This window comes from Anguilla rostrata, chromosome 5 (assembly GCF_018555375.3).
Source record: "Anguilla rostrata isolate EN2019 chromosome 5, ASM1855537v3, whole genome shotgun sequence".
Classification (NCBI taxonomy): domain Eukaryota; kingdom Metazoa; phylum Chordata; class Actinopteri; order Anguilliformes; family Anguillidae; genus Anguilla; species Anguilla rostrata.
Window position 1 is genome coordinate 19,913,252 of NC_057937.1, and position 26,713 is coordinate 19,939,964.

Here is a 26,713-nt window from a genome sequence, read left to right on the forward strand (position 1 = left end):
TGTCAACAATACAGTATTGTTTGTTTGTCACCTAAATATAAATTTGAATGTCAATTCTAATGTACATCGGGCCATATGGATTTGCCTTTATACTGTTCCCCAAACTTCTTTTTTTTTGTCTCATTGCTACTCCAAAAGTGCATATGTATTGAGGCTAACCCAGAAAAATTGGTGGCTTCTGCTTTAATCATACAGTTGAGGCCAAAAGTTTACATACACCTAGGATAAAGATATTCAAACTCAGTTTTTCACAACTCCGCACATTTCATGTTACCATACATTTCTTTTGGCAAGTCAATTAGGGCATTTATTTTGTTCACATCAGTGGTAATTTAAAATTTTGATTAGAGACAGATTTATTTCATCTTTAATTCACTATATCAGAATTCCAGTGGGTCAAAGGTTTACATTCACCAAGTTGACTGTCTCTTTAAACAGTCTGGAAGATTGAAATTGATGTAATGACTTTTTAGAAGCTTCTGATTGGCCAGTTGTCATAATTAGGAGTTCATTGGCACCTGTGGCTGTATTTAAGGGCCTACCTTTAGAGCCACTGCCATTTTGCCTTTGATATCATGGGAAAATCCAAGCAACTCAGTCAATATCTCAGAAAAAAAAATTGTGGACCTCCACAAGTCTAGTTCCTCCTTAGGAGCAATTTCCAAACAACTGAAGGTACCATGAGCATCTGTACAAACAATTGTATGCAAATATAAAAATCATGGGACCACACAGACACTGCATCATTCAGGAAGGAGGCACAAATTAACTCCCAGGGCCGAACAAACTTTGGTCTGAAAGGTTCTGAACCCCAAGATAACAACAAAGGAACGTGGTGAAGGAATTGGAGGAATCGGGTACCAAAGTATGTACATCCACCATTAAGAGAATCCTACATCGCCATGGCCTGAAAGGCTGTCGCGCAAGGAAGAAGTCCCTACTCCAAGACCGGCATAAAAAGCCTGAATGAAGTTTGCAGGTGATCACCAGGACAAACACCTATTCTTTTGGAGGAGTGTTCTCTGGTCAAATGAAACAAAAATGGAACTGTTTCGCCATAATGATCAGCGCTATGTATGGAGGAAAAACAGTGAGGCTTTGAATCTGAAGAAGACCATCCCAACTGTGAAGAATGGGGGTGGCAGCATCATGTTGTGGGGGTTTTTTGCTGGAAAAGGGACTGGTGCACTTCAGGAAATAGATGGCATCATGAGGAAGGAGGATTATCCAGAAATACTGAAGTGACACCTCAAGACATCAGCTAGAAAAAGCTTTTCTGAGCAAGAAGGCCCACAAAACTGACTGAGTTACAACAGTTCTGTCAGGAGAAATGGTAAAAAATTCCAACAGAGTGTTATGAGAAGCTTGTAAAAGACTACCCCAAGCGCTTGATTCAAGTTAAGCAATTAGAAGGCAATGCCACCAAGTACTAATATTAGTACTAGTACTAAAATCTGATACAGTACATAAAAGCTGAAATAAATCTGTCTCTTAGTTATTATTTTGAAATTACCTCTTATGGAAATAAAGTAGATACCCTAATGTTACCAACACAGGAAATGTATGGTAACGTGAAATGTGTGGAGTTGTACTGTATGTAATTGTTTTGTAATTATTTTTATAAATGAGGGCCCAGGTCTCCTGGAGACGTTTTTGATAAATCTCAGGTTTATACAGTAGAGGTCGCCCTTTCCCAACAAATGAAGCATGTCCAGCCTAAAAATGCTTTTATTGAACGGGCGAACCTTGCGAAGAATAAGTTGTTTCATTTATAACGGTTTCATAAACATGATGCAGTTGAGTTAACCATCAACATAAAAACATGAACTGGAAAATATTAAAATTTTTACAATCGTAAAAGTTCTAGAGTCAGTATTTCATGTTAACGGTCCTAAATCATTCGTAATTTTATTATTCAAAACGTTTCAGTTTATTTGTAAATGTGTATTTCACTGTTAGTAATTTTCCGCTGGCCTCCAAGATTTAGTTTAATTTTTGTCCGCAAGCTCTCTTCCCGTCCGTTCAGCGCGTGTCAGGGGAAATGGATGCTCCCACGTTCTGATAATTCTGAATCGTGGGAGTGTAAGGGTGTTATCCACGCCTATATTTCGTTTGACAAATCACAGTTGGCTAATTATTTTTTTTATAACCTTATCACTGTTATCTTTGGCGGTGCCCTAATGTTACAAGGAAGCCCGTTCGCAATTCCGAAAAAAAATACAGTAGCCTATGTCCAAGGTTCTGACGTTGTCGCAGGAAGGATCCCAGTATTATGATTTTTTAAAAAAAATTTTAGGAGCCTCTCAAGTAATAAAAATAATATTGCCAAAGTTTGGGGCAGTTTGGGGCCATTTTTCTCGCAAATACTGATAAGTAAGATTAAAAGACTACAGCCTTTGTCATGATGAAAATAAACTTGGACCTGATAACTTTGCCAATAGTAGCGCCTATTTCTGGGCCAATGTGAACTAAGAATGCAAATGTAAATAACGTATAGCCTATCTAATAATAAACGTTGTTCTAATATAAATTACCACACACACGCGCGCGCGCACACACAGAGCCTAAAACAGGTTACTTAAAAATGAATATGATCCGCTGTCGTTTCGATTGCAGTACGCTACACGTTCTTTGCTGTCATGCATGGCGTAATGTGTTAACTGAGTTAGCACACCGTCTTGTCTATTGCCATGTGTTATCTGAACAGTATGCCGATTTAAAAAAGCAGAGCTGCATTTAGCATAAAATTCAGTCGAAATGTTATCATAACAAATCAGAGCGATTTACGAAGCTTTTCTGGCGTTATACTGACGACTGACCAACACAGAATTACCGAAAAGAAAGAAAACGGTGTTTGTCAACAGTTCAGGGTTACCTTCCGGTCTTGTATCGATTTTATGTTCATATGCATGGATTAGACCGAGTTTCAAAACAGAATCAACAATAGCACACACTGTTGGCCGTAACACACTGCGATAAATCAAATTGAATAGTCTTGGCCGATTTGTTGGTATCCTGCACATGAGTATGAGGTGAATTTAAGACGACCTGTACAAAGCCTTACTGCGTGGATAAAAGCCTAATAGAATAACTCTGCTATAGCAGCCAGACTAATTTCAGTATTGTGCAATTAGGCTTATAAATTAGACATTAATTTATTACATAACTGATACAATATGCATTTTAATTTTACAGGTTAATGCCAATTATGGATATAGATCATGCTATATTTGGCTGGTACTGATTCATTTAAAATCAAACAAATCTGCATAATGTCGCGTATAAATTCCAATGTTTTACGTCAGTATCTAAATACATAATATAGTCTATTGTAGATAACTGCAGGCTTATATGAACCAAGTAAAATCACTTTAAAGACGTTTAATGAACATTTGCTTTTTAAAATACCGTCTTAAGTTAAAGGTATGGTTCGATGTCAGTGATTTGTGTTAAAAATCTTAAAAGAAAAATTTAAATAAAAACAAAGGACAGAGGTGATACCAAGAATTGTAAGGTAATAAGAGAAAATGACTCCTGTTTAGACGATTAATAGGCATAGCCTTGTAGCTTTAACGCTAGAGCGATGGGAGAGGCTGCGCGTTCACAATCCCTCCCCTTTCTCCTGGAGTCGGGAGCGCGCGTCGAATCCTGGGCAAAGTCGACCGGGAGGAGAAAACATCCTTCGGGCTGTTCGGCATCTCACCCGGAGAAACATGTTTCCTCCGCCACAAAGCATTAACGTAGTACGCGCCTTCAAAAATAATGTAAGCGGATTTACTATATGCGAAAAACATACTTCAAGCGATCTATAACTATTTTTCTATTGTATTTCGCAAAAGTGCCCGACGATCTCAAAGCCAATAAGGATAGGAAAACGTACTACCACACAGGTAAGACCCTCCTCAAAGAAGACAAGCACAAGTGTGCTGCGCGTTCATATAATGACACTTCTGGAAATTGTAGGCTATCCAATGCATGTGAATGTACTGCATGCAATGCCGTTTGTTTTTCTTTGGAAAAAAAACTTTCTACATTGCAGTTCCCTAATTTTAACACAATTACACTTTCTCTGGATATATTTACTCCAGAAAACAGCAATAGAAGCATGTTGGTATCATTGATTTCATGAATGATTTGCTTCTTGAAATTATAAGCTGGCAAATAGTAGGCTAGGTTACATCGTTACGCGGAAGTGAAAATGTTGGAGAAATTCATGAAAAGACCATATGAAGTCTGCATTTCAGAACCAAGGACAGAGAATTCAAACAAGTTAGCAATCAAAACAAAGTGCGTTTAGAATTAGAATATGATTAACTGCATACAAAAAATGTGAACTGCATATGATAGGCTATATGAATCAGTGTTGCCATGTTGGATGTATTTTTGCACATGCCGTGATTCCATATACGTATTAATGATGCGTACATTTTAGGTGTGCAAAAGCACATAATTACATGCAAACCACAGAAAGATACGCTGTATCATAATCTAAATTATAAAGCCTTGTTCGCTCTTTCGGGTTGTTCGATCCATAAGTTAAAATAGCCTATGCTAGACGGAAATGTAAAAAAAAAATGTATTAATCCACATAGGAAAAATTATCCCTTGACCTGTCACAGTGACATAGTTTCCCAGAAATATTTATTTTGTTCTTTTCCTCTCAAAAGTATATGTTTAACATACATAATATCTGTTTCAAGATAATAAAACATGATGGTCATTAATATTCTATTCCCTCACAGGTCCTGAAATGGCAGCGACGTACCTCCTCTGGCTCGCGCTGTGGGCAGCTATTGCTGGGATTGCACGAGCGTGCCCTGAGGTGTGCGAGTGTAAGGATGAAGTTATTAATTGCGCCTACAAACAACTGCTAGAGGTGCCCGCGCGGCTTCCGTCCAATACAAAGACACTCAGTCTCACCGCCAACATAATCACCTCACTGAAGTCGAAGGACTTCGTGAATGTCATCCAAGTGACTAACCTATGGCTCAGCCACAACAAGATTGTGACCATAGAGAGGGGCACACTCACCCCTCTGGTCCAGCTCCGCAACCTGGATCTCAGCAATAACAAGATTGTCAGTTTCCCATGGGAGGACTTTCTCAACCTCACTTCCCTGCAGATGCTGAAAATCAACAACAATGAAATAGTCAGCTTGCCCAGAGATGCCTTTGCCAACCTCAAAGACCTGAAGTCTCTTCGCATCAACAACAATAAATTCACCACAATTGAGCAGGGGACATTTGACTGCTTGGCCTTGATGTCCCACTTACAAATCCACAACAACCCGTTCACCTGCACTTGCAAGCTGGAGTGGCTGAGGGATTGGATTGCAGAGTCTAAGGTCCATGTCCCAGAGACTGAATCTATTCTCTGTGAGGCTCCTGAGCAGCTGAAAGGTGCGCTGGTGGCAAAAATGCCCAGATTGGGTTGCATGGCCCCGACAGTCAGAATAACCTACCAGCCTGACATTGAGAACACTGAGCTCTATGACGGCTTCATGCTGATCCTGAACTGTGAATCCAATGGGAACCCCAGACCAGACCTCAAGTGGGAAATACTTGCTGGAAACCAGTACATAGAGTTCAGTTTGACCACTAAAGGCACGAAAAAAAATGACCAACCCTTGAATACTCAACAGTATGGAAATCGGTTTCTCGTGTTTGCAAATGGTACTCTCATCATCCCCCACATGAGCAAAAAGGAAGATGGCAACTACAGCTGCTTGGCTGTCAATGAGGTGGGCAAGGCAGGAAGTGCCGTCAAAGTGGTGGTTGCTGGTAGCCAGAAACACGCCACCAACTCCATGCTGGACACAACAGTAGATAAATTTGACCATCACTCGGGCCCCAAGACCTCTGATAACAATGTAATCAGCTGGCCCAAGTCTGAAGAAAAGGGAAAGAATGCACTGATTGGATCAACTTATGTCACTGATAATGAGGCAGAAAAGGACAACGAAGACCCACAATTTACCAACAAGTGTGGTGTGAATGGAGGAACCCAATATATCTCCAACCACGCTTTCAATCTGAGCTCGGACGAGCTGAAGCAGTACTCATTTGATTTCGGTGTCATTGCCTTGGAAGTATCAGAGACCGAAGCCAAGGTCCAGCTAAACCCTCTTCAACTGCCTAACACCAAGGCCACACTACATGTCCTCAGTCCTTCCCAAGAACTCGAAACTGTAAATAAAGAACCTTTTTACCTTTACCAAACAGCAGACAGTAAAGTCCCTCTAGACCTATTATACTTGTGCACAAAGACTGGCAATGGTCATTCTGTGGTACAGTGGTCAAGGATCGAAGAGGGTGTCAATGCTTATGGCTTCAAAGGCCTTCAGGCTGGCACCAATTACACACTCTGCCTCACATACGGAGGCGCGGACTGCCAGGTCCAAGTTGTTTTCACTACCCGGAAGAAGATCCCGTCCTTATTGATCATAGTGGCGGTCAGCATATTTCTGCTGGTGCTGGCTACCATCCCCTTGCTGGGTGCCATGTGCTGCCATTTATTTCACAAATATCAAGGGAAGACTTACAAACTAATCATGAAGACGCAGAATCCGGATCAGATAGAGAAGCAAGTGGCTGCCGATTTTGATCCCGGAGCGTCTTTTGTGAAATCTGAGAAGAACTATAATGGCAGTGAGTTTGGTGAGAGTGAGGGGGATGAGGGGGAGGTGGAAAACGAGGTTGAGGGTGAGGAAGAGGGTGAGGAAGGAGACACAGAGGGCAGTGTAGTTACGGATTCCATTCCTGTGTCCCATTCCAAAACAAACCAGGAGGAATTTGAAGTGGGCTCCGAATACAGCGATCGACTACCTCTCGGTGCAGAGGCGGTGAACATCTCAGAAGAAATCAATGGCAACTACAAACAGTCTGACTCTTGACTCTGTGGTCGGGAACTTCAAAACTGAAGCCAGCTCCTGGTGCCGGGCTGTAATTTTCTTCTTTTTTTTAAACCAAATTTTATAACTGGCAATTAGATCGGTCATTGTCTTGGGTATTTTTTTAGAGCGAAAGGCGGTTCACCCGTTAATCACAGAGTGGCAGTTAAAAATAACCTAATGCTTTATACAAGTTCAATGGGATACACACCTGTAATAAATTGCCTTATATTTGGCGTCACAGGTCCCTAAGTGATCATTCGTTTTGATTCAAACAGGGTCCGAACACTCTTGAAGGGCATATTTGTGGACACGTTTTGTTCATTTAAAGGTTAACGTTCGCCATTTTCAGAACGTAAAACATTGCCTTCTGACAATTTGAAAATTGTGAAATAAATATCCGATCAGAACCGATAAAAGCCGAGGAATATACACGTAGTACAAACAGCGCGTTGGAATGCCATTCATTCTCATTGTGTTTTTCACGCCTGCTTTTTAGCAGGCTTAGGCGACTTGCTTTTTAGCAGGCAGAGGCTTGAACTCGCGTGAGTTTAATTCTATTAATCCTGATTAAAATAAAATTTATTTTTTTTACTTGTCTGACAGTAAAGCAAATGCTGGAAAATCCCGGTCATTGCCAACACACAGTGTTACACCTACTGTGGATTTACAAAAATGTTAGTTTAAGATTCGCTCTTTTCTGAAATGTTGAATATTTTTAGCTGTATATATTTGTCTGTGGCATGTCACACATAAACAGTCTTTTTATATGTGCTTTGATAGTGCATATGGCTTTTATGTGGGTATTATTGTGTGCTGTAACCTCGATAAAAATCTTTTTTAATTGTATTTTTTCCTGAAAAAAGAAAAAGAAAAGAAAAATACGTCTGACGGCTTTGAGTGTAATGTGAATCGACGCATAGCGGATTTTATGTGCCTAACTGTCCAACAATATTTTAAAGATCTCCCATCCCTTTACATTTTTGATATGTTAATGTAGCCTACGTAAAGTTAATAAAATATTGAACGTTAAATTTGCAGTCCGGCTATTTTGTTGTTTATCATTTCAAATGCAAAAGTGTAATGCGCATACTTTTTATTTATGAAATATGTAAAATTCAAGTAAAATGAATGACGGCTATGGTCGAAAAGGTCTCATTGTAGGACTATATGTACGCCTATTCGAATTGTGACAAAAGAAACGAAAATTATTTATTAGTGGCTTTGGTGTCTTTTTATGTGCAGACGAGCTTTTGTCAAATAGATCTGTTGTAGGTAGCTAATGGTAAACGTGTAAATACATGAAACGTGGACTTTTTCGATCTTACATAAATAATTTTTAGAACTTCTGCGCGTGCATATTCACCGATACAACCAGGACAGAATATTCATGTGTCCGACGAGTGCACGTGACCCGAATAGCATATTTTATTCGCATCTCACAGAAAGAAAAAAAACGTATTTTTTAAAGGAAAACGAAATCCTTCCGATTTTAAATTCGGTTTTAGTTAATGCTTGAAATAGTCGCAATAAATTAACTGCATTATTTTCTTAAATCAGCTGGACGACTAGCCTATTTAACCCACAGTAGCTTGAGTATTATCTTAATCCACATCAGGGTTTTGATTTGGAATCAAGTCGTTTAGTTTATTATGGCTGAACTAATGTAAACTATTAGGCTCGCTATCAACGGCGACGGTTGGTGGCCTATTTAAAACCTCTATTTAGCTTTTTTGATCGGTTTTACCAGACTTTCCATTACTACACTCGCAACTATAGCCTACTTAGAAATATTTTAATTTAAAAAAATAAACCACAATAATTAGCACGAGGGCGACCTTCATACACAGAGCACTTTGTAAATCATTGTCAATTGTAGGCTTCTTAATTTTTGTAAATTATTCCACGTTGTTGCAAAGCGGCTGTGTTTGACAGATTTTTTCACAGCAGGAACGATCCTTAGAAAAACCTGAATAAATGAGCGGTTGTCTGGTAGTCGGAGGGTTGCCGGTTCGATCCCCCGCCCTGAGCGTGTCAAAGTGTCCCTGATCAAGACACCTACAGTAACCCCTAATTGCTCCCAACGAGCTGATTGGTACCTTGCATGGCAGAATTTCACCGTTGGTGTGTGTGTGTGTGAATGGGTGAATAAGAGACATCAATTGTAAAGCGATTTGGATAAAAGCGCTATATAAATGCAGTCCATTTACCATTTAGTGGTGTAGCTCCGTGTGGTAAATAACTTATGCATATGATATGTGTACTGGGGTTACTGTAGGTGTCTTGATCAGGGACACTTTGACACGCTCAGGGCTGTCCTGGCCCCTCGCTGGTGGAATGACCTCCCCGTGATGGTCAGAACAGCAGAGAATCTCACCACTTTCAAACGCAGACTGAAGACTCATCTCTTCAGGCTGCACCTCTCCCCACCCCTCCCTAGCCTATAGTTCAGCTCATTGTACCTAGCTAGGATAATTTGATTATGTTAGTGTATCTGGTAGGATTGTTTTTGTATGATTAGGTGTGATTCCAGTGCTAGTTTGTACTTTGTACTTGGTAGGATTCTTGCTGCTGAACAAGCTTACTCTACAGGGTTGGAGTCCTGATCGATGTGGTCACTTCTGGCACTACGATCCTTACTTCACTCTAGTGTTTCTTTTGCGCCTCTACATCTTGAAACCTATGCACTTGTTGTACGTCGCTCTGGATAAGAGCGTCTGCTAAATGCCTGTAATGTAATGTAATGTAATGTAATACTGGAAGGCGCGTATTTCTCTTGGCGTCTGAATACTTAGAAGCGCTGTACCCATTCACACGCGTAAACTAATGTTTTCACTGTGAAATTGCCGTTTTGTTATACACATTTCCACCTGTTGAATGAGACATATTTTGGGACAAATCTTGGCACAGCAGCGAGACCATTTCAGCTTTCGTTTAAACCTTTTTAATTCTAATCACATCTAGCATTCATTCTTAAATGTTCAAGGCACTTTGGAGGTCTCAGGCATCAAGGAAATGAAAGAGCAACAAAGAGTGAAGTGTTGGATAACATTACCTTTGACCCTGAGACAATACTGATAATTAAAGGAAAACAACAATAAAATTACTGGTGAAAGCGTGTTACCACGACAATCGTAAAATATTATATATTCATATATTGCTTTTCTTCAAAAAAAAAAAAAAAAGTGAGTATTAGCAATGCTTACTACATCCAATATTACATTAAGTGTGAAAACAGAAGGATGCTTAAAATAAACGAAATCCATTAAACAGCATTATATAGATCCATAAACAGCCTTTTAAACTTGGGATCAGGTTGGAATGGAGTGCATCCTTCGCTACCGTCTAGTTCTGAATAAGTGCGCAAAAAAAAAAAAAAAAAACAACAGCGGGAGTGGATTGACATGGTTTTCCATCTAGACCATTCATGACATGCCGGCTGCTGCCTCTAGAGCCCCACACAGATAGTCTTAAGCGGAAGTTAACTTATACAAAGCGGTTTTAATACCTTAATCGAGTCAAAAAAAAGTTCACCTTTAAGACATTTAACATGTAGTGCTAGATGTTTTCATGTAATTAATTTTTACATAACAATGTGTACATCATTTTACTACATCTGTCATAAAGCTCTACTGTTCTTTACAAATGTTTTACAGAGGTAATAATTTCAAGCTCACAAAGTTATGTAGGCCTTAAAAGGGCTTCCAAAAGTTTGTATGATATAAAGAGCAACAACCCCTCATAATATCCTGGTAAAGCCACAAAGCTAGGAAGTGATTCATTAAAGGTAGTGTCACTTGTCTACTTCCATTAAGCCAATTTCACACCAGGTGCGTTTTCGAGGGTGGGCGGGTTGTGTCAGACGGGCGCGGCGTTTCACTGTCTTTCCCGCCATCCTTCCTGCTGGGCTCCGCGGCGATGGCGGCGTTGGCAGCAGCAGAGGCGTGGCTGAGCGTCCCGTTCACAAGGTCTTCAGAGCCTGGCTTATGGAAGGGCTTCCTGGAGCCCACCAAGGTGGGGTTATTCACGAGGGTGAGGAGGAGGAGCCAGCGCGCCCGCGCACGTCTGGCGCTGGATGACCTGGCCTGCCACTTCTCCTGACCCACGAGCTGGATGCCTGAAGGAATGGAGCAGGCGGTCAGGAAGGCGAGGAGAGGCCGGCTCTCTACTGAGCAGGAACGAGAGACCCATCACACTGTCAGGGAGATTCATAACATCCTCCTGTTTTTTTTTGGTTTTTAACTGGAACAGCTTAAAATGTTTAATGTATAAAAGCCCAGTAGAGTAGCTGTGTGCACATCCAACCAGTATTTGGCCAGGTGCAGGATGAAAGTACATGTGAAGATTAATCTTCAAACCAACCTAGAGAAAAGCCACCTGAAAGTGTGTAGTGTATGTAGTGTATTAGTGAATATGAACCGCATTACTATGGTAAAGCACCGGTGGAGTGTTTTGAGTTTGCCATTAAGCTGCTTCCAGTTCTCAGAGGTACAGAGACCTAAATGACTCAATTAACCTGGTCTATCTGCTTAAGACAGGAGTCCATAATTAATGTCATAATGTCAATTTAGCATATTCAAGATAAACGATTTAAATCCTGAAATTCTGAACATGAATATTGCATACACTCTATGTATACAGAACAAGGACAAATTAAAGGAAAAACCTGAATAAATTAGCGTAGAAACATAATGAACATCCATACAGGTGTACTGCATGATACAATTAAACAATTAACATCCTATCATGCTCTGTAGCATGTATAAAAAAGCTGAGCCGGCCCAGTTGACCTTGATTTTAGATACAGATGGCAAGAGCACAAGATCTAAGTGACTTGGGGAGAGGGTTCATTATTAATGGCATTATTGATGGCAGGAGCTTCAGTCACAAAGACTGCTCAACTGGCTACTGTTTCAATAGGAACAGTGCATTTAGATTTATTGGAAAGACATCAGTAAATAGGGTTGGAAATTGTGGCCAAAAGCACACATTCATGTGATGCTTGTGCATTAGTGAGAGATGTAAGGAAAAACAGAAGAGCACCTCTTCCTCAGGTGACTGAGAATGTCAATGCAGAATGTGAATAGACTGTGTCAGCAAGAACAGTCCATTGACAACTACATAGAGAGGGAAATTATAGTAGGGTTGCAGTGCATAAACCCCTGATTACAGAGAAAAATGCACATTTGAGAGTTCAGTGGTGAAAAAACCATGGGCACTGGTCTACAGAGATGTGGAAAAAGTGATAAGGTCAGATGAGTCATCCTTCATCATATTCTTGACAAGTGAACAAGCGCATGTGTGGCATACACCAAGAGAACGGTACAGGCTTGAATGCTTGACCCCTACAGTGAGTGGGTCCAGTGGCTCTGTTATGCTTTGGGGGGCATTTTTCTGGCATGGTTTGGGTCCACTTAGAGGGAAGGGTCTCTGCAAATCAATACAAAGTTATTCTGAGTGATCACCTTTATGCCATTATGAAACATTTATATCCTGTTGAGAGTGGTCTCTTCCTGGATGACAATGCCCCCATCCACAGGGCACAAGGGGTCACTGAATGGTTTGATGAATATGAAAATGATGTGAATCATATGCTATGGCCTTTGCAGTCACCATATCTCAACCCAATTGAACACCTATGGGATATTTTGGACCAATGTGTTAGACAGCACTCTCCACCAACATCATCAAAACATCAAATGAGGGAATATCTTTCGGATGAATGGTGTTCCATCCCTCCAGTAGAGTTCCAGAGACCTGTGGAATCTATGCCAAGGTGCATTGAAGCTGTTCTCGTGGCTCACAATGACCCAACACCTTACTAAGATACTTTATGTTGGTGTTTCCTTTAATTTGTCACCCATCTGTATATGTGTGTCTGTGTGCCTATGTGTAAAAGCATTAAGCATTTGGATAATTAACTCAATGGATGGACTTTCCTTCATTGATCCCTAATGAGGAAACTAATTTCCCATGTGGCAAACTGTGCTGAACATTTCCCACATCCTCCATACACAGGGCAGGAAACTGAACATATAAATGCATAATAGTACAAAAGAAATTATAGAAAATCAATTTCATAAATACATAATAAATACCCTGCCTACTCTACAAATAGGAAAAACTAGGACGGTGGTTCTGAGGGGACCACATGCTGTGTTCCTGCTGCGTTCCGAGAAAGCGCTTCATTTACGGCACTCCCACTAGCCCCGCCCCTCGCCATGCCAATCCTGCCTGTCACCTCCAATCAGCCTCAGCTGTGCTGCCGGCGCCCGGCTGACTGCACTCTGGTGTCACCACGGCTCTGTTTTTACCCACTTAGTGCAGGTCATATGGTACCAGCTCCAATACGGCAAGAAGATAACATCTGAAACCACTCACTTCCACTCACTCCTCTGTCTCAATGAGACTCAAGCACTGCAGCCACCGTATACCTCTACAAATCTAATTTCAAATAGGTGCAACAGTACAGCCCGGTATCTTAATGCAAACATCAGAAATTAAAGGCTTTTTTTTGCCCCATTACAGTCAAAGCCTTAATATTTTGACATTTCTCAGGCATTCCCCACTGTAGCTCTCCACCTGTGGGGATGGATGGTTTTATTAAGATTTAAAGGCTTACATGACCATAACAGGTAATAACACACAAATATAACACTGGTGGTAAGATCACAAAGCGTTACTGACCCTCCTCTGCATCACACATCTTCTTTACCGCACTGCAATCCCTTCTGACTGACTGCAGCAACAGCCCACAGAATGCCTTCATCACAGGGTGGGACTGGTTCACCTCTATCCTCAGATACTGCACATAGCAAGAATACCCTGCACACAGAGAGAGACAGAGATTTCATTACATAAAAAGCAGCTTTCACGTATTTTCTTATTGGCCTGTCTTATTATTGCTTCATCCTTGTGGTTGTGTTATTTCTCAGGTTTAATGGAATTACAAGGATTTCTGTTTAGGTTTAGGGGTTTTGCACCCAGCAATATTTTAGCAAAAGTCACATTCATAGCATCAGCACTACTGTATTATGCAGGAATATAATTTTTTCAGAGATTAGTTCCTGGTACACTTTTCTCCAAAGAAAGAAACCTCATAAATAAACCAGTGATTCAATGAAGCAAAAGTGAGAACAAGTTTGATGACTATTACTGTATATCTCAGCCTTTCTGAAAGAGACACACCAGTGCATAAAGTAAATGTAGGTGGGCCAATTCATATCACTGAATGCAGTAATCTCACAGTAAAACCAAACCATTTCATATGAAATGTACAAAAAAAACAATGCAGTCAGGTGCTTTGTGGTCCGATATGAACTCCTGACTATGCCAGTGCTGACAGTAGCCAGCAGCTCTGCAGGGCTTTGAATAATTGCTTATGGTATCACTTAGGTAGGGGTGGGGGGTTTAACTGGCCAGGACAGGGTAGTTTGAAATGTCATGAAATGTAAGGACCTTCCAAATTTGGAATAAAACTGGGTGGAAAAACTGAATAACCCCCCCCCCCCCAAAAAAAAAGAAAAAAAGAAAAAAAAAAGCCAGACAAAGTGTTGCCCGAAATTGTTTCCATGAAGATCTAACATTACAACTGTATGTTAAAATGAGCTCAGCAGAGAAGACAAAAGACCTCAAAATGGGCCTCATTCGTGAAACACGTACGATTGTATGATGATCGTATGTGCATGATCATCAAGAACATTTTGCCATTCATAATTTTTTTCTTATCTGTATTTGTTCATGGCTGTTTCCTTATGCAAATCACTCGAAAAGGATTGCGCATAAAATTTACAAACAGTCAAAGACAAAGGTCTACACATGTGTCATGAATCTCATATTGTTTTTTTTTGTAAGAACATTTTAAAGAACAAAAGTAAGAATAATTTAGGAAAAGTTTGGTGAATGAGGCCCATTGTGTCTGTCAGGAATCAAAATGATATGCAAAGTGGGAAAAGGCCGGGTTACTTCAGATGAAAGCTTCACATTATGGGAATGTGTTTGAGTGGGTATCATAACTGGACATGAACTCACCAGGGTCGAAAGTCGCCGCCCCGCGGTTGAGCAGGCTGATATCCATGCGGCCCAGGTGGATGATGTTGTAGAGGGCGGTGACCACCAACCGCCATGCCCCCAAAAACGCCCCCACAAGGACGTTTACCAGGAAGAGGAGGTAAGTCAGCAGGAACAGAGCGCTCCTGCTCAGAGGTAAACAGCGCTCAGTGCCGTACACTACATCATTACTGGTTCCCAAACCTTCTGAGTTCAACACCCTGTGGCCTGACATGTTGAAATGTGAAATTCAAAATTGCGGCCAGTTCTGAGCAATGATTTATCACTCTCAAGCATTATGATTGTTCTAACAGTACGCACAACATGGCATACGAAACAATATGTAGGGCAGTATGACCTCATAATGAACAGTACCTGTTGTCCAAGTCCCTTGTCCCTGCGTCCGTTTTGATGAAGGCCAGCTTGGCAGCCACGTGAGGAATAACCAAGACAGAGAGCAACGTCAACCAATAGGGCCTGTGGTAAAGCAACACAGACGGTATCAGGTGACACACAGCACATTCCAAAAGTCATATGCCACATACAACTCGTAACACACTACAATAACTGGTCATAACCCATGGCTCAAAATACAGCCGTGAAACAGTAGCAGCAGAAACACAGGGCGGAGGTACGTGTCTCAAAACTTTGAAGGTTTTGACCAGAGCATAGCAATACAGTAAAGCAAAAAACGTGTCACCACAATTACAGAGCACAAAGCACATGCACCCCAGAAAAGTACAACAACCATTTATTTGAGAGGACGAAATTCAATATCAAAAGTCCCACCACTTACTATTTGTATAGATTATATTTGCTTCTGTCCCCAGTAAAAGATTTTAGACAATTACTAAGAACTGTTAACATAAAATGTGATCAGAGACTTCACGCCATACATGCCACACAAAATACATAACACTAATTCAGCTACTGTATGCTGCAACACAAAATTATCCCTCCACCTCATTGTTTTGGGATGGGTGGATAAATGATTATGATATTGTTGCAGCATGGGGATGATGTCATCAAAAGGTGACTGACCATGTGCTCTTGAGCATGTTGAAGAGTATGAGGTTCTGCCCGTGCAGGATGGGAATGATGAGGAGAAAAACAGCAAACAGGAGACAGATGAAGAATACAATCGTCTGGATGACCATCCCTATGGAGACAGTTTCAAGCATGTATGGGTTACAGCTTGCCCACAAGTTCAGTGATAATGACAATAACAACAAAGTAACTTTAATTACTGGTAATTAGTAAAGGAAGACATACCTCAGCTATTCTTCTGAAAACTAACTTTGAACAATAAAAATGGTAAATGTCAGCCGATTCAGCCTCACAATATTACCTGTACACAAATGATCAACAACAACAACAATAATAATAGCAATAATAGTAATAATAATAATAATAAAATAATAATAATAATGCAAAATTAATGATGATCAGAATTTATTTTTCCACATTCTGAGAGATTTAGTGCAGTTTCAGAAAAAATCATGATTCACTTGGATGATATTCCCTGAAGCGATATAATAAGAATTTAAATGAACAATGTAAACATCCAAAGGATCCACTTATACATGCAGACTTTAATATGATGGGTGATGGGCAGACTTATGTACAAGCATTCCGGCTGTTGCTGTCATATGTTAACTGCATTGTCTACAACGAGTCATTAAAAACAGCAAGGTGTGGCCTCTTGTTCATCATGTGTCCTCTAAAATTAATATTTAGTCCCTACCTAAGCCGTCTCTTTCCAAGGTACGGCCTGATTTTCTAATTGCCGTGTGACAATACTTAATAGTGCTATACTAAAATAAAGACTGAATTATTGATTGATGAATTGGTTGATTGATTGATTGATTGACTGACTGACTGTTTGAGCAGCAGAGACATTTCAGATTGTGATCTGAGTGTTTGTACATTAAGGATTCACTGAGATACTGTGCAGCAAATATAATGACATGGCCTTGGACTGCCCTCTGACATGCTTGCATCATTTTCTTAACCCTTAAAGACCCAGTGTCATCACTCTTTGCTTAAATTTGCTTGGCAGCCCACCAAATCAAAATGGTGTCCAGTAGACCAATACCAAATCCTCCGGTACTGGCCAGCATATGAACTTTCAGGATTAAAAGGCTCATGTAAGATCTCAACTGAATAAAATAGACTCAGTGTTGTAGTGTTTAATTGTTCTTTATACATAATACTATAACTATAACTATAAAAAATGTTTTTTAAATCATGACTTTGAGTGCATAGGAACTATAAAGCTATGGGAGACACTGTGCTAGAATTTTCAGACATCTGCAGGGTCCTGCCCTGCACAATAGAATAACTTTATTTACCCCACGGGAAACCTGTCGGGAAGCTTACCTATGCAGACGAGGGCAGCCTGGTAGCTGGTGAAGCCCATCCAGCACACAAGGGCGGAGCGCGAGGGTCGTGAGGCCTTCAGGCGGCTGTGGACATCGTTTACACCTCCCCTGTACAGCGCTTTGAGATTTGACCTAAGGGTGGAAACACAGACATCGCAGTCACTACACACTGCTAAAGAGCAAATCACAATCATTTAACCACTTTAGTGCTAACATACACAACTAATGAGCAAACATAGACCACTAACATTCAGACCTGAAGTGATAACATACGCACATTAAGGTCAAACACTAAAGCACTAACATACACCACTAACATGCTTACATTAACTAATAAGGAGATAACACAAATTGCTACCATACATTAAAGAATACCACCATAGCCAATATGCACCTCCAAAATGATAGCATACACATCACAAATTTTAAAATACATCACCTAAGCACTACAATTAACCTACACCCCTAAACTTCTAACACATGCGTTTAAAAATGAGGCAAACATCTCTAAAATGTGAACATGCACCAATAAAATGTAAAAACACTACTTAAACATTAATGTGCATTGACAATGCAGTAGCCTACAATGCAAAAATGCAAACGTAAATTGCTACAGCAGAATAACCACACACATACTCTCACTAGCACACACAGACTTGTAAAAAAGAAGCAAACTGCTGCCTCATTAAGCACTAATTTGCCATTGCAGCGTTTAATAGCCACCTAATTTCCATTCTTACAGGCAGTAACTGCTTCTGCCCCAGTAAAGGTTATCTGCACAATTAGACTATAATAAAAATTAAATTTTTCTAATCTAATATTAGCTATGATCGAGCATTGCCCTAGTCCATTTAAGAGCGGATGGAAATCCCATTAAATACTCAGTGTGTGTGTCTGTGGCTGTGAGTGCATATATGCACCCTTAGTGTGAGTGCATTTGAGTTTGAGTGATTGTGTGTGCGTGTGAAAGAGAGAGAGTGTGTAAGATATGAATGAATGAATGAATGAATTAATTAATTAATACAGTTTATTTCAGTCACACATTATAAGGAAAAAAATTTGACAAGTTGTGTGGATATGCAACAGACAATCATCATACATGTTTACACTAATCCATTCCACACAATAAAATTCACACAATAAATGATCGAAAAAGGATATAAAACTGTGGCAGAATTTTCTTCAGTTAAATGAAGACAATGGAGAAGTCTAAATTATTAGTCCAAAATTAAAGAAAAAATAACAGAAGAGCACAGGTCATCTACGGTCAGATAAATCAGAAGCAAAGAATCTCTGCTATTATGGATGCTGGCTTCACCTTTCAAGCTCACATTAAAATTGTAATAAATGTGGCCTTCTTCCATCTTAGGAACATTTCTGAAATTAAACCCTTTTTGTCACAGGTTGACATTGAAAAATGTAAGTATGCTTTTATCATTAAGCAGTTCAATTACTGTAATTCTTTTGATCGTGGGTCTTCCAAATTGACTGCAGCTACAGCTACAACAATCTTACCCATGCCAAGAAAAGAGCATACATTCCTCCAGTACTTATTATTATTATTATTATGGTAGTAATAATATGCTTAATCAGACTGCATTATCTAGATAGAGCATGCATCATAAGGCCATACCAATTTTCATAATCTGTTTTTTAAAACATTTAGCAAAGTAAAGAAATAGACATTAGGCACATGGGTATCAAGATGCCGCCAAATTTCAAGTACAAGTCTATGTGTGTCAGAAATACATGGAAACATGGAAGCAAGTGGCATCAGCAGACATGTTTTCATTAATATGACATAATGGACACATTTCCAGTGAATTCCTTGTGTTGTTGAGTTCATTTTCTCAGGGAGATGTGAGTGAACACAGCCTTTGTGTTTTACCTGTGCAGATACAGTCATTCATCTTTGCTCTTTCACTGCTCCTTTGAGTAGTTTTGTGTTGTCTGTTTTGAATGCTGTGAGTATACCCAGTCATCACTGTTTGCCTATATGGTCACTTCCCTGTTTTTTGGAGTCAGTATTTTACCACTCTCAGGCATATTACAATTTTGGGTGATGTGGTCTAGCTTGAGTGGTGTGATGAGGTCAGATGGGTGAGGTACATACCTGTGCAAGACCATGGACCGCATGAGCATGACTAGGCTGATCAGGCAGGATAACGTCATGGCAGAGAGGTAGCACACTGAAACACATAGTCACATGACACAAGTCACGTCACAAGTCACAAGTCAGCCCTGGGAGGTGGGGATGCTGAGGCTCTGTTAACCCCAGAATGGGTTACCGTAGGCTGTCAATCATCGATTACATAAGCCAACTGGAGGCCTTTTCTCCCCACAAGATGGCTCTATGATTTGTTGAAATATTTATTCACAAGTCACAAGTCAGCCCTGGGAGGTGGGGATGCTGAGGCTCTGTTAACCCCAGAATGGGTTACCGTAGGCTGTCAATCATCGATTACATAAGCCAACTGGAGGCCTTTTCTTCCCACAAGATGGCTCCATGATTTGTTGAAATATTTATGACAGTCAAGAGGAAAACAGACACCCACCCTCAACACACCACATGTAGTAGACCACAATCTTCACGACCTCTGCCCGGTCATCTGACAGATGGATGTTGAAGCCAGCCAAGAGGAAGGCGATATCTTCATCCACCCCTGCACGGACAATATGGAGAGTGGGCACAAATGCTGATACCAGTAACAGCGTCATCTAGAGGAGAGAAGATGCGACTGTAAGTATCCGCACACAGTGAAATAACAAGGCGACTTAGAGCCGCACAATTAAAATCTCCATAGTTAACTGAACAATGATTTTTTTATTTTTCTTATTGTAGTACTGGAACAATACTGAAAAGCTGTGACAGGTTGACTTACAGAGATTCCTAACTGAGGAGATTCTTCTTACATAGCAGTGCAGAGCTAGCTAGGCGTGAGGAATGTTAAAATGAGATAAAACCACGTACCTGATAGATGGCAATGAAAGACACTAACACAGATGCGGCCAGCAGAATGGGAATCCTGAACACTGGTGATGAGAGAAGTCCAAAAATCAACAACTGAATAAAAGCAGCATCATCAAAGCATTTGGAGACAAGCACTTATCACTGCATTAACATGTATTTGTTCAGCAAGTGCTCTTATCCAGAGTATTATCCAGTATGATGAACAACATAGTTCATACATACATATCAACCCCGCTGCTTTTATTGCCTAATTTTATTAGACAGCAAGCACTGTAGTGTATGAAAAGTGCTATATACTGTATATAAAACAAACCTGGGTCAAATACGTATTTCTTTGGGATTCAAATACTTCTGTGCTCCATTGATCTTGCCTGGTATAATTGAGCCTGCCAATATGACCAGAAGGCGGGGCTTGCACTTTTTGAGAGTATTTCATTGGTTCCAATACACCAGACAAAATCAGTAAAGCTTAGAAAAGTATCTGAATCCAAAACAAATACGTATTTGACCCAGGTCTGATATAAAACTTACTATATTACAAAATGGTTAGATGAACAGCAGTTAGTACACAAAAACTAAATGTAATAAACTGTCAGGCATAAGCATGATAATACTGGAGACATATTAATACAAGTCTGTAGTAACAGAGATTCCACATGAATTGTGAAGAGCACCGATAGAAAAGAAGCAAGTCTTAGACTGTGCTAGGAGGGAAGGAGGTGACTCTGAGTTTATGTACCCAAGATGCTGTTGAAAAGGAGGCTTTTCACTCAGAGAACCACTGAAAGCATTTGCTGCTTTAGCACTAAAACAAGTGTCGTGGCTCGGTCACAGACGTTTAAAAATTCAGCTCACAGGGCCTCTCTCTTTTCCTCACTATTTCCCCTCACATTCCTTACTTCAGAGTGCAACTTTCTGTCTGTGTTCTTCCTTCTACACAGAGTGCAACTTATTGTCTCACCTTCCTCTGGAGTGTAGATGTAAGCTTTCAGGGTATCAGAGAGTCTCTTGGACAGTTTTGGCTTGTCTGTGCTGGAGGTACTGAGAAAAGAAAATGGAGTAATCATGTAAGTGCTGTTGTGACACACACACACACACACACACACACACAGAACCCAAACAGTGGAGGTATATCAACAATAACACACTGAAAATAGCTTACACTATTCACTGTCACCAGAAGAAAACTTACTCTGTACAGCAGTTGGCAGGCACTTCACCTGAAGTAGGTCTCAGTATTAGAATATTGAGATTACAAAATATTCAAAATACACTAGATGACCAAAAGTATCCGGACACCCCTTGGTCTTTCATGGTTCGGGCTTAGCCCTTCAGTTCCAGTGAAGGCAAATCTTAATGTTACAGCACACAATCACATTCTAGATGATTCTGTGCTTGACCAACAGTGTGGGGAAGGCCCTTTCCTGTTTCAGCCTGACAATGCCCGGGCACACATTTGTTGAGAAAGGTGTGGAAGAACCTGACTAGCCTGCACAGAGCCCTGACCTCAACCCCATCCAACACCTTTGGGATCAATTGGAAAGCCAACTACGAGCCAGGCCTAATCACCCAATCAGTGCCCTACCTCACTAATGCTCTTCTGGCTGAATGGAAGCAAATCCCTGCAGCAATGCTCAAATATCTAGTATAAAGATTTCCCAGAAGAGTGGAGGTTATTATAGCAGAAAAGGGTGGACCAACTCCATATTAGCCCATAATTTTGGATGAGATGTTGGATGTCAGGTTTCCCCATACTTTTGGCCATGGAGTGTACCTTGATCAGGACTAGATCTTGGCCCAAAACCCTGAAATACTTTAACCATTTAGGCACAAATAAAATCAATTTCTACAAACATTTAATGGAAAATTATTTTATTATATCATACATACATTGCACATCTGTGTAGCATATTTTGCAGGGATTGGCCAGGGGGTACTTTTACCTTCATCTAAAAAGTCAAATTCATTTAAACAAGCATCTGACCCAGTTATTATCCAGATTAAATAATGAGCACAGTCCTTGTGATAATATTTCATCATATAATGAGCTAATAACTGAGAAGCTGATGGAGCAACTGATGATAAGCAGCAGCATAATCTGATGTATGCCCCATATATCTTATAAAAACTAGTTGGTTACAATAATATTAATCTATTAAATTATATATTATAATAATTAAATTATATTATTGTGCATTAATTTGTGCTTTATTTATCTGTATTGAATCCTAAATAGACAAACTAAAAGTGCTACCAAATAGATTTTTACTAGTTATTATCAGATTGAAGATAGCCAGCCATTTGGAATTTGTCAAACTGAATGTTATGTCTTTAAGACTTTTCATCAAGCATTGGAGAAAATCAAGCAGTTGAACTTTCTAACAATTTTTACACCATGTTTCTGGTGTTCTGTACTCAAAATCCTTACCTGGTCTTAGAAGGGATTTTCTTTAATATTTTCTTGACATAATCTTTATAGTAGCTGCTGTCAAGACCCTGGTGACAGTGAAAGAAATGGAAATGAATGACACTCAGGGAACTTAGGCTGTAGGCTATGTATTGCATCAATATAATGAACCTATTGTATTTCTTATATACATTTACATGATGCATTAGAAATGCATACTTCAGATTTACTTTAATCTGGTAGAAAGTTAAATTTTTCTTTTTTTTTTTCTCATCGGGTGAACAGCCCATCAAGCATTTGTTCAATATATTAAAGATATTATATATTACAGAGGCCAGTATACTAAACATTTTGGCAATTGTTCAGAGCTAAGACAGTCAATCTGTATAATTTTGTTACATTTATTTTATTATCCATCCAACCCCCCCTCCCCCCATGTATTTCTCATGATACACCAGATATTAGTGCTCGCCCCCTTGCAAATTACAGTTTAAATGCTGAATAATAAGATGTAATGTAACATCATGTAACATGAACCAATCAGAATTGTGCTCGCTGTGTTGTGTCATAAGAAGACTTTTCTCAGGGATTACATCAAATGAATGCAGCATTGTGGACTCTCCATGTGAAACAATGCTATGCACATGTAATCTGCTCAGGAACATTTGCATAAGCCAATGCGGTCAAAGCTGATTACAATGACTAAGGCTCTGGAATGTTGCTTTGGCATATACATATACCCCTAGCATGTGCTGGCAGCTCCCATAATCATTTCACTCTGGCATTAAAGTTTGTACGTACAAATGGCAGACTGTCAGCTAGATCGGCCTATCAGGGAGACAAAGAACTTTAAACCGTATAAACCGATTTCAGACCTTTAAAAATGGCCTTAAAACTGCTTTTAATGGTTTCTTTGTGATTAATCAACCAATCCCACCAGTCTAAATATAGATCACGCAGTAGTTTAAACCTAATTTTTACCTGACATAACATTGCTTCAGCCATCAAGTCACATGAAGGAATTATCCAGATTACAGCAAATAAATCTCTTTTAAATCTGTTTGAATTCAAGGCAGCGTCATGTAAGGTGATGGAGCAGAGCGTAGTACACTGCTTGCCTGAAAGAATGGCCCGGGTGACATGGGCAAGTTAATGGAGTGCTTTGAATTGCATGACTGACAGAATGGAGCATGTAGCACAGCTGACAGAATGACACACTGGCTCACACAGTAAGACCCTAGTGTCCTAATTCCTATTAACACTGACTTCCTACTTCTGGCCGCCTAATTACACCTTCTGTTCCACAACTGGCTACACTGGTAGCCACTGGCATTCCTGACCCTCTTTGTTTTCCCAGGCCATCACTGTGAAGGAAAACTGAGTTCTCAGGTGACGTGCCTGGTTAAACAAAGAAAACATAAAAGCAAAAATGAAGACTGATGATGGACTGGCATTGTGACAGAAGGACGTTCTGCACATCACACTTGTTGTGTGTTGGCTCAGCCTCCTCTGACTGCTCACCTCAGCAGCATCGCTGGTCTCCGTGGTGCTGGCCTCTTTCTGGCTCTTCAGCAGGAGCAGAGGGTAATGGAGGCTAAGGAACACCAGGCCTGCCATCTGAGGCAGACTGGCAAACAGGGCGTAGAACTTATAGATCTGCAGGGGGGGGGGGGGGTAGAGACAAGAGTGTTAGACCTCAGTCTGGCTCCATGGCCTAACGACAGAGATTTTCACATGTAACACAGTGCACTGGTTTTGGTGGCATAGGCCAGGATAAATCAAGGGATGCAAAAGCAAGGGATTATGGCAAGAGCCAGTCTGGCGTAAGGCAGGTAATTTCAACCCCCACCATATGCAAAGCAAACAATCCCCAGTGGTTAATGGGTTTTCTCTATGGAACAAAGACTTCTAACTGGCTACCCTGTTCCCACGTTCTGTGTCACCCGTCCATCGCACTGCACTGTACCACAGCACAGAGATGTGATGATGGGGTATAAATTGCCGCTCCCACACTTGCTTGCTGCCAGTGTAACCTGGCAAACTCCTGTCTCATAGGTAATTGAAATTGTTACACATTTCACTCAGCTAATTAAGCAACACAAAGATAAGCTTTAGGCGCCTGCTTGTCCTATATATCCCTACAGCCTTTGTCTCACCTCTCAGCACCCAGCTCAGTAAACTCCAAGGACTAACAGATTCTGGCAAGTTCTCCTCTTGCTCATTTTAAGGAGATAAAAAGTTTCACAATGTCAAGCATGGACGGTCTTATCCCTACTAGACTAAGGGACTGTAAAGTGATAAACACGGTTAGGCAGTGGAGGGGATAAATCCTCTTGATTTAAATAGGTTCACAGCAGAACAAATTTGTCTGGAAACTTCATTCTCTTCATTTAATTTAGCAGAACTTTCAAATAAAGCTGCTGTGTGTGTTAAGGTCAGGGGCCCATGGTGGGGGTGGCCCTGTTTCAAATCTGGATAAGGATGGAGGGAAGAATTTTATGGCATGGAGGAAGCTTGAAAGAACCCCTAGTGAAGGGACATCAGCTCCAGTATTTGTAAGATCCTAATTAGCAAAGCCACAGGATTTCGTAACCCACAGAAACTAATTTTTCTTTTTCCATATAGGAACCTTGAAAAAATCCTTTTAAAAGAAGGTTGATTAATACCCCAGCTTCATCTCTAGTTCTTGACAACGATAGTGAGCCCATGTATTCTTCTAAAGACTGAACAGTGCCTGCTTACAAAGTTAACATTTGTAGCGAGCTAATGGTTAGTTGCATTAGAAAATGACAATAGCATGTAGGATGCATGCAGTTTTGCAGTGGTAACCAATCATTTTCCAGGAGATCTACCGTCCTGTAGGTTTTCACTCTCACTCCAACAATGCACACCTCATTCAACAGCTAAATACCTTGTTGAGCTGCTAATTAGTAGAGTCAGGTGTGCCAAATTAGGGTTGAAATAAAAGCTTGCAGGATGATAGACCTCCAGAAACAGGGCTGGTTACCACTACAGTATTGTAACTGCGGACAGAGAATCATTTCAAGAACGAAAGTGCCAATGCTTAGACTGAATAACCCTACCCTACCCCTTTCATTTTTCAAATGACAGTTGCCAATATGTCAGTGCAAAATCTGTGATAATTCAGTCAACCTGTCAGGAAAGACTGGAATAAGCCAAGCCGTAGAATAATGCAAGTAAATGGACTGCATTTGCTTTTATCCAAAGCGCTTTACAATTGATGCCTCTCATTCGCCAGAGCAGTTAGAGGTTAGGGGTTAGGTGTCTTGCTCAACACTTGCGTTATTAGGACACTTTTTTGTGGGGCTGGGGGATTGGGGGGGGGGGGGGGCTCTGTTTGTACTTTATTGAATGCTGCAGTCATAACTGTAAACCCAGGGCATTGAGGCTTCCAGCTGTCCTCTCACCTGAGGAGTCTTCGGGCATTCGGCCTTCTGCCAGATAAGGACGCCCAGATGCACCCAGGATAGCAGGCTGCCCAGCACGTACGCTGCCTTGCTACGCAGTGTACCACTAGCCAGCAGGGGGTAGTAGAGAGCAGGGTAGTAGAACAGGGCCAGGATCTTCCATAACTCTGAGAGGGAAACAAAGAAGCCACACCCACTTATAATCAGAACAGAACTTATACACAGAACTCTGCAAACACAATTTCCTTTAAAATCCTTTTTTTTTTAAAAAACAATTAACGGAGTGGGAGGGACTTGGTGGAAATTAATTAAAGAGTAACTGATGGAGTGATATCATAGTGTGTCAACAGTGGAACAGGTTGCAAGGTCATGTAAAAGAGCCAAAGACAAATGGTGTTCAAGTCCAGGCCAGAAGCAATGCTGGATGCTCTGGTTGACCAGTGGTTCCCAACCTTGGTCATGGGGACCACCTCAGTATGCTGGTTTTTGTTTCAATCCCAGAATTTTAACAGAATGTAAATTTTTCTTGCTTGGGTACTTTTCATGTTTAGATGGATACCCTCATAAGCCTCACTGTCAGAAATAGCT

General features: G+C 40.5%; 2 protein-coding genes across 3 annotated transcripts in view; one reads left to right on the top strand and one right to left on the bottom strand.

Annotated features, from left to right (window-relative positions):
- The first annotated feature begins 3,377 nt into the window (after positions 1–3,377).
- Positions 3,378–7,923, top strand: LOC135254948 (immunoglobulin superfamily containing leucine-rich repeat protein 2-like). The gene is made up of 2 exons (XM_064335568.1): positions 3,378–3,890; positions 4,743–7,923. Exons 1-2 carry the CDS (start codon positions 3,782–3,784, stop codon positions 6,890–6,892), a joined length of 2,259 nt encoding a protein of 752 aa, XP_064191638.1. The 5' UTR covers positions 3,378–3,781; the 3' UTR covers positions 6,893–7,923.
- A 1,894-nt stretch (positions 7,924–9,817) lies between these two features.
- The window catches only part of LOC135254950 (receptor for retinol uptake stra6-like), a 28,970-nt gene continuing 12,074 nt past the window's right edge, over positions 9,818–26,713 (bottom strand). For both annotated transcript variants that reach the window (XM_064335571.1, XM_064335572.1), the window contains exons 6-18: positions 26,126–26,292; positions 24,219–24,353; positions 22,719–22,786; positions 21,252–21,331; positions 20,291–20,352; positions 19,875–20,037; positions 19,433–19,508; positions 17,318–17,451; positions 15,980–16,097; positions 15,314–15,415; positions 14,921–15,084; positions 13,577–13,714; positions 9,818–11,006 (exon numbers count right to left, since the gene is read on the bottom strand). In XM_064335571.1, coding sequence (XP_064191641.1) covers positions 10,711–11,006; positions 13,577–13,714; positions 14,921–15,084; positions 15,314–15,415; positions 15,980–16,097; positions 17,318–17,451; positions 19,433–19,508; positions 19,875–20,037; positions 20,291–20,352; positions 21,252–21,331; positions 22,719–22,786; positions 24,219–24,353; positions 26,126–26,292 — 1,703 coding nt within the window. In that variant the 3' untranslated portion in view covers positions 9,818–10,710. The remainder of the gene's footprint in view (positions 11,007–13,576; positions 13,715–14,920; positions 15,085–15,313; positions 15,416–15,979; positions 16,098–17,317; positions 17,452–19,432; positions 19,509–19,874; positions 20,038–20,290; positions 20,353–21,251; positions 21,332–22,718; positions 22,787–24,218; positions 24,354–26,125; positions 26,293–26,713) is intronic.

What these genes read in the sequence shown, in the direction of transcription:
- LOC135254948 (XM_064335568.1), top strand. Translation starts at nt 3,782, where the DNA reads ATGCGAAAAACATACTTCAAGCGATCTATAACTATTTTTCTATTGTAT. An exon ending in GAAAACGTACTACCACACAG is followed by an intron (nt 3,891 to 4,742) that starts GTAAGACCCTCC and finishes ATTCCCTCACAG; the next exon opens with GTCCTGAAATGGCAGCGACG.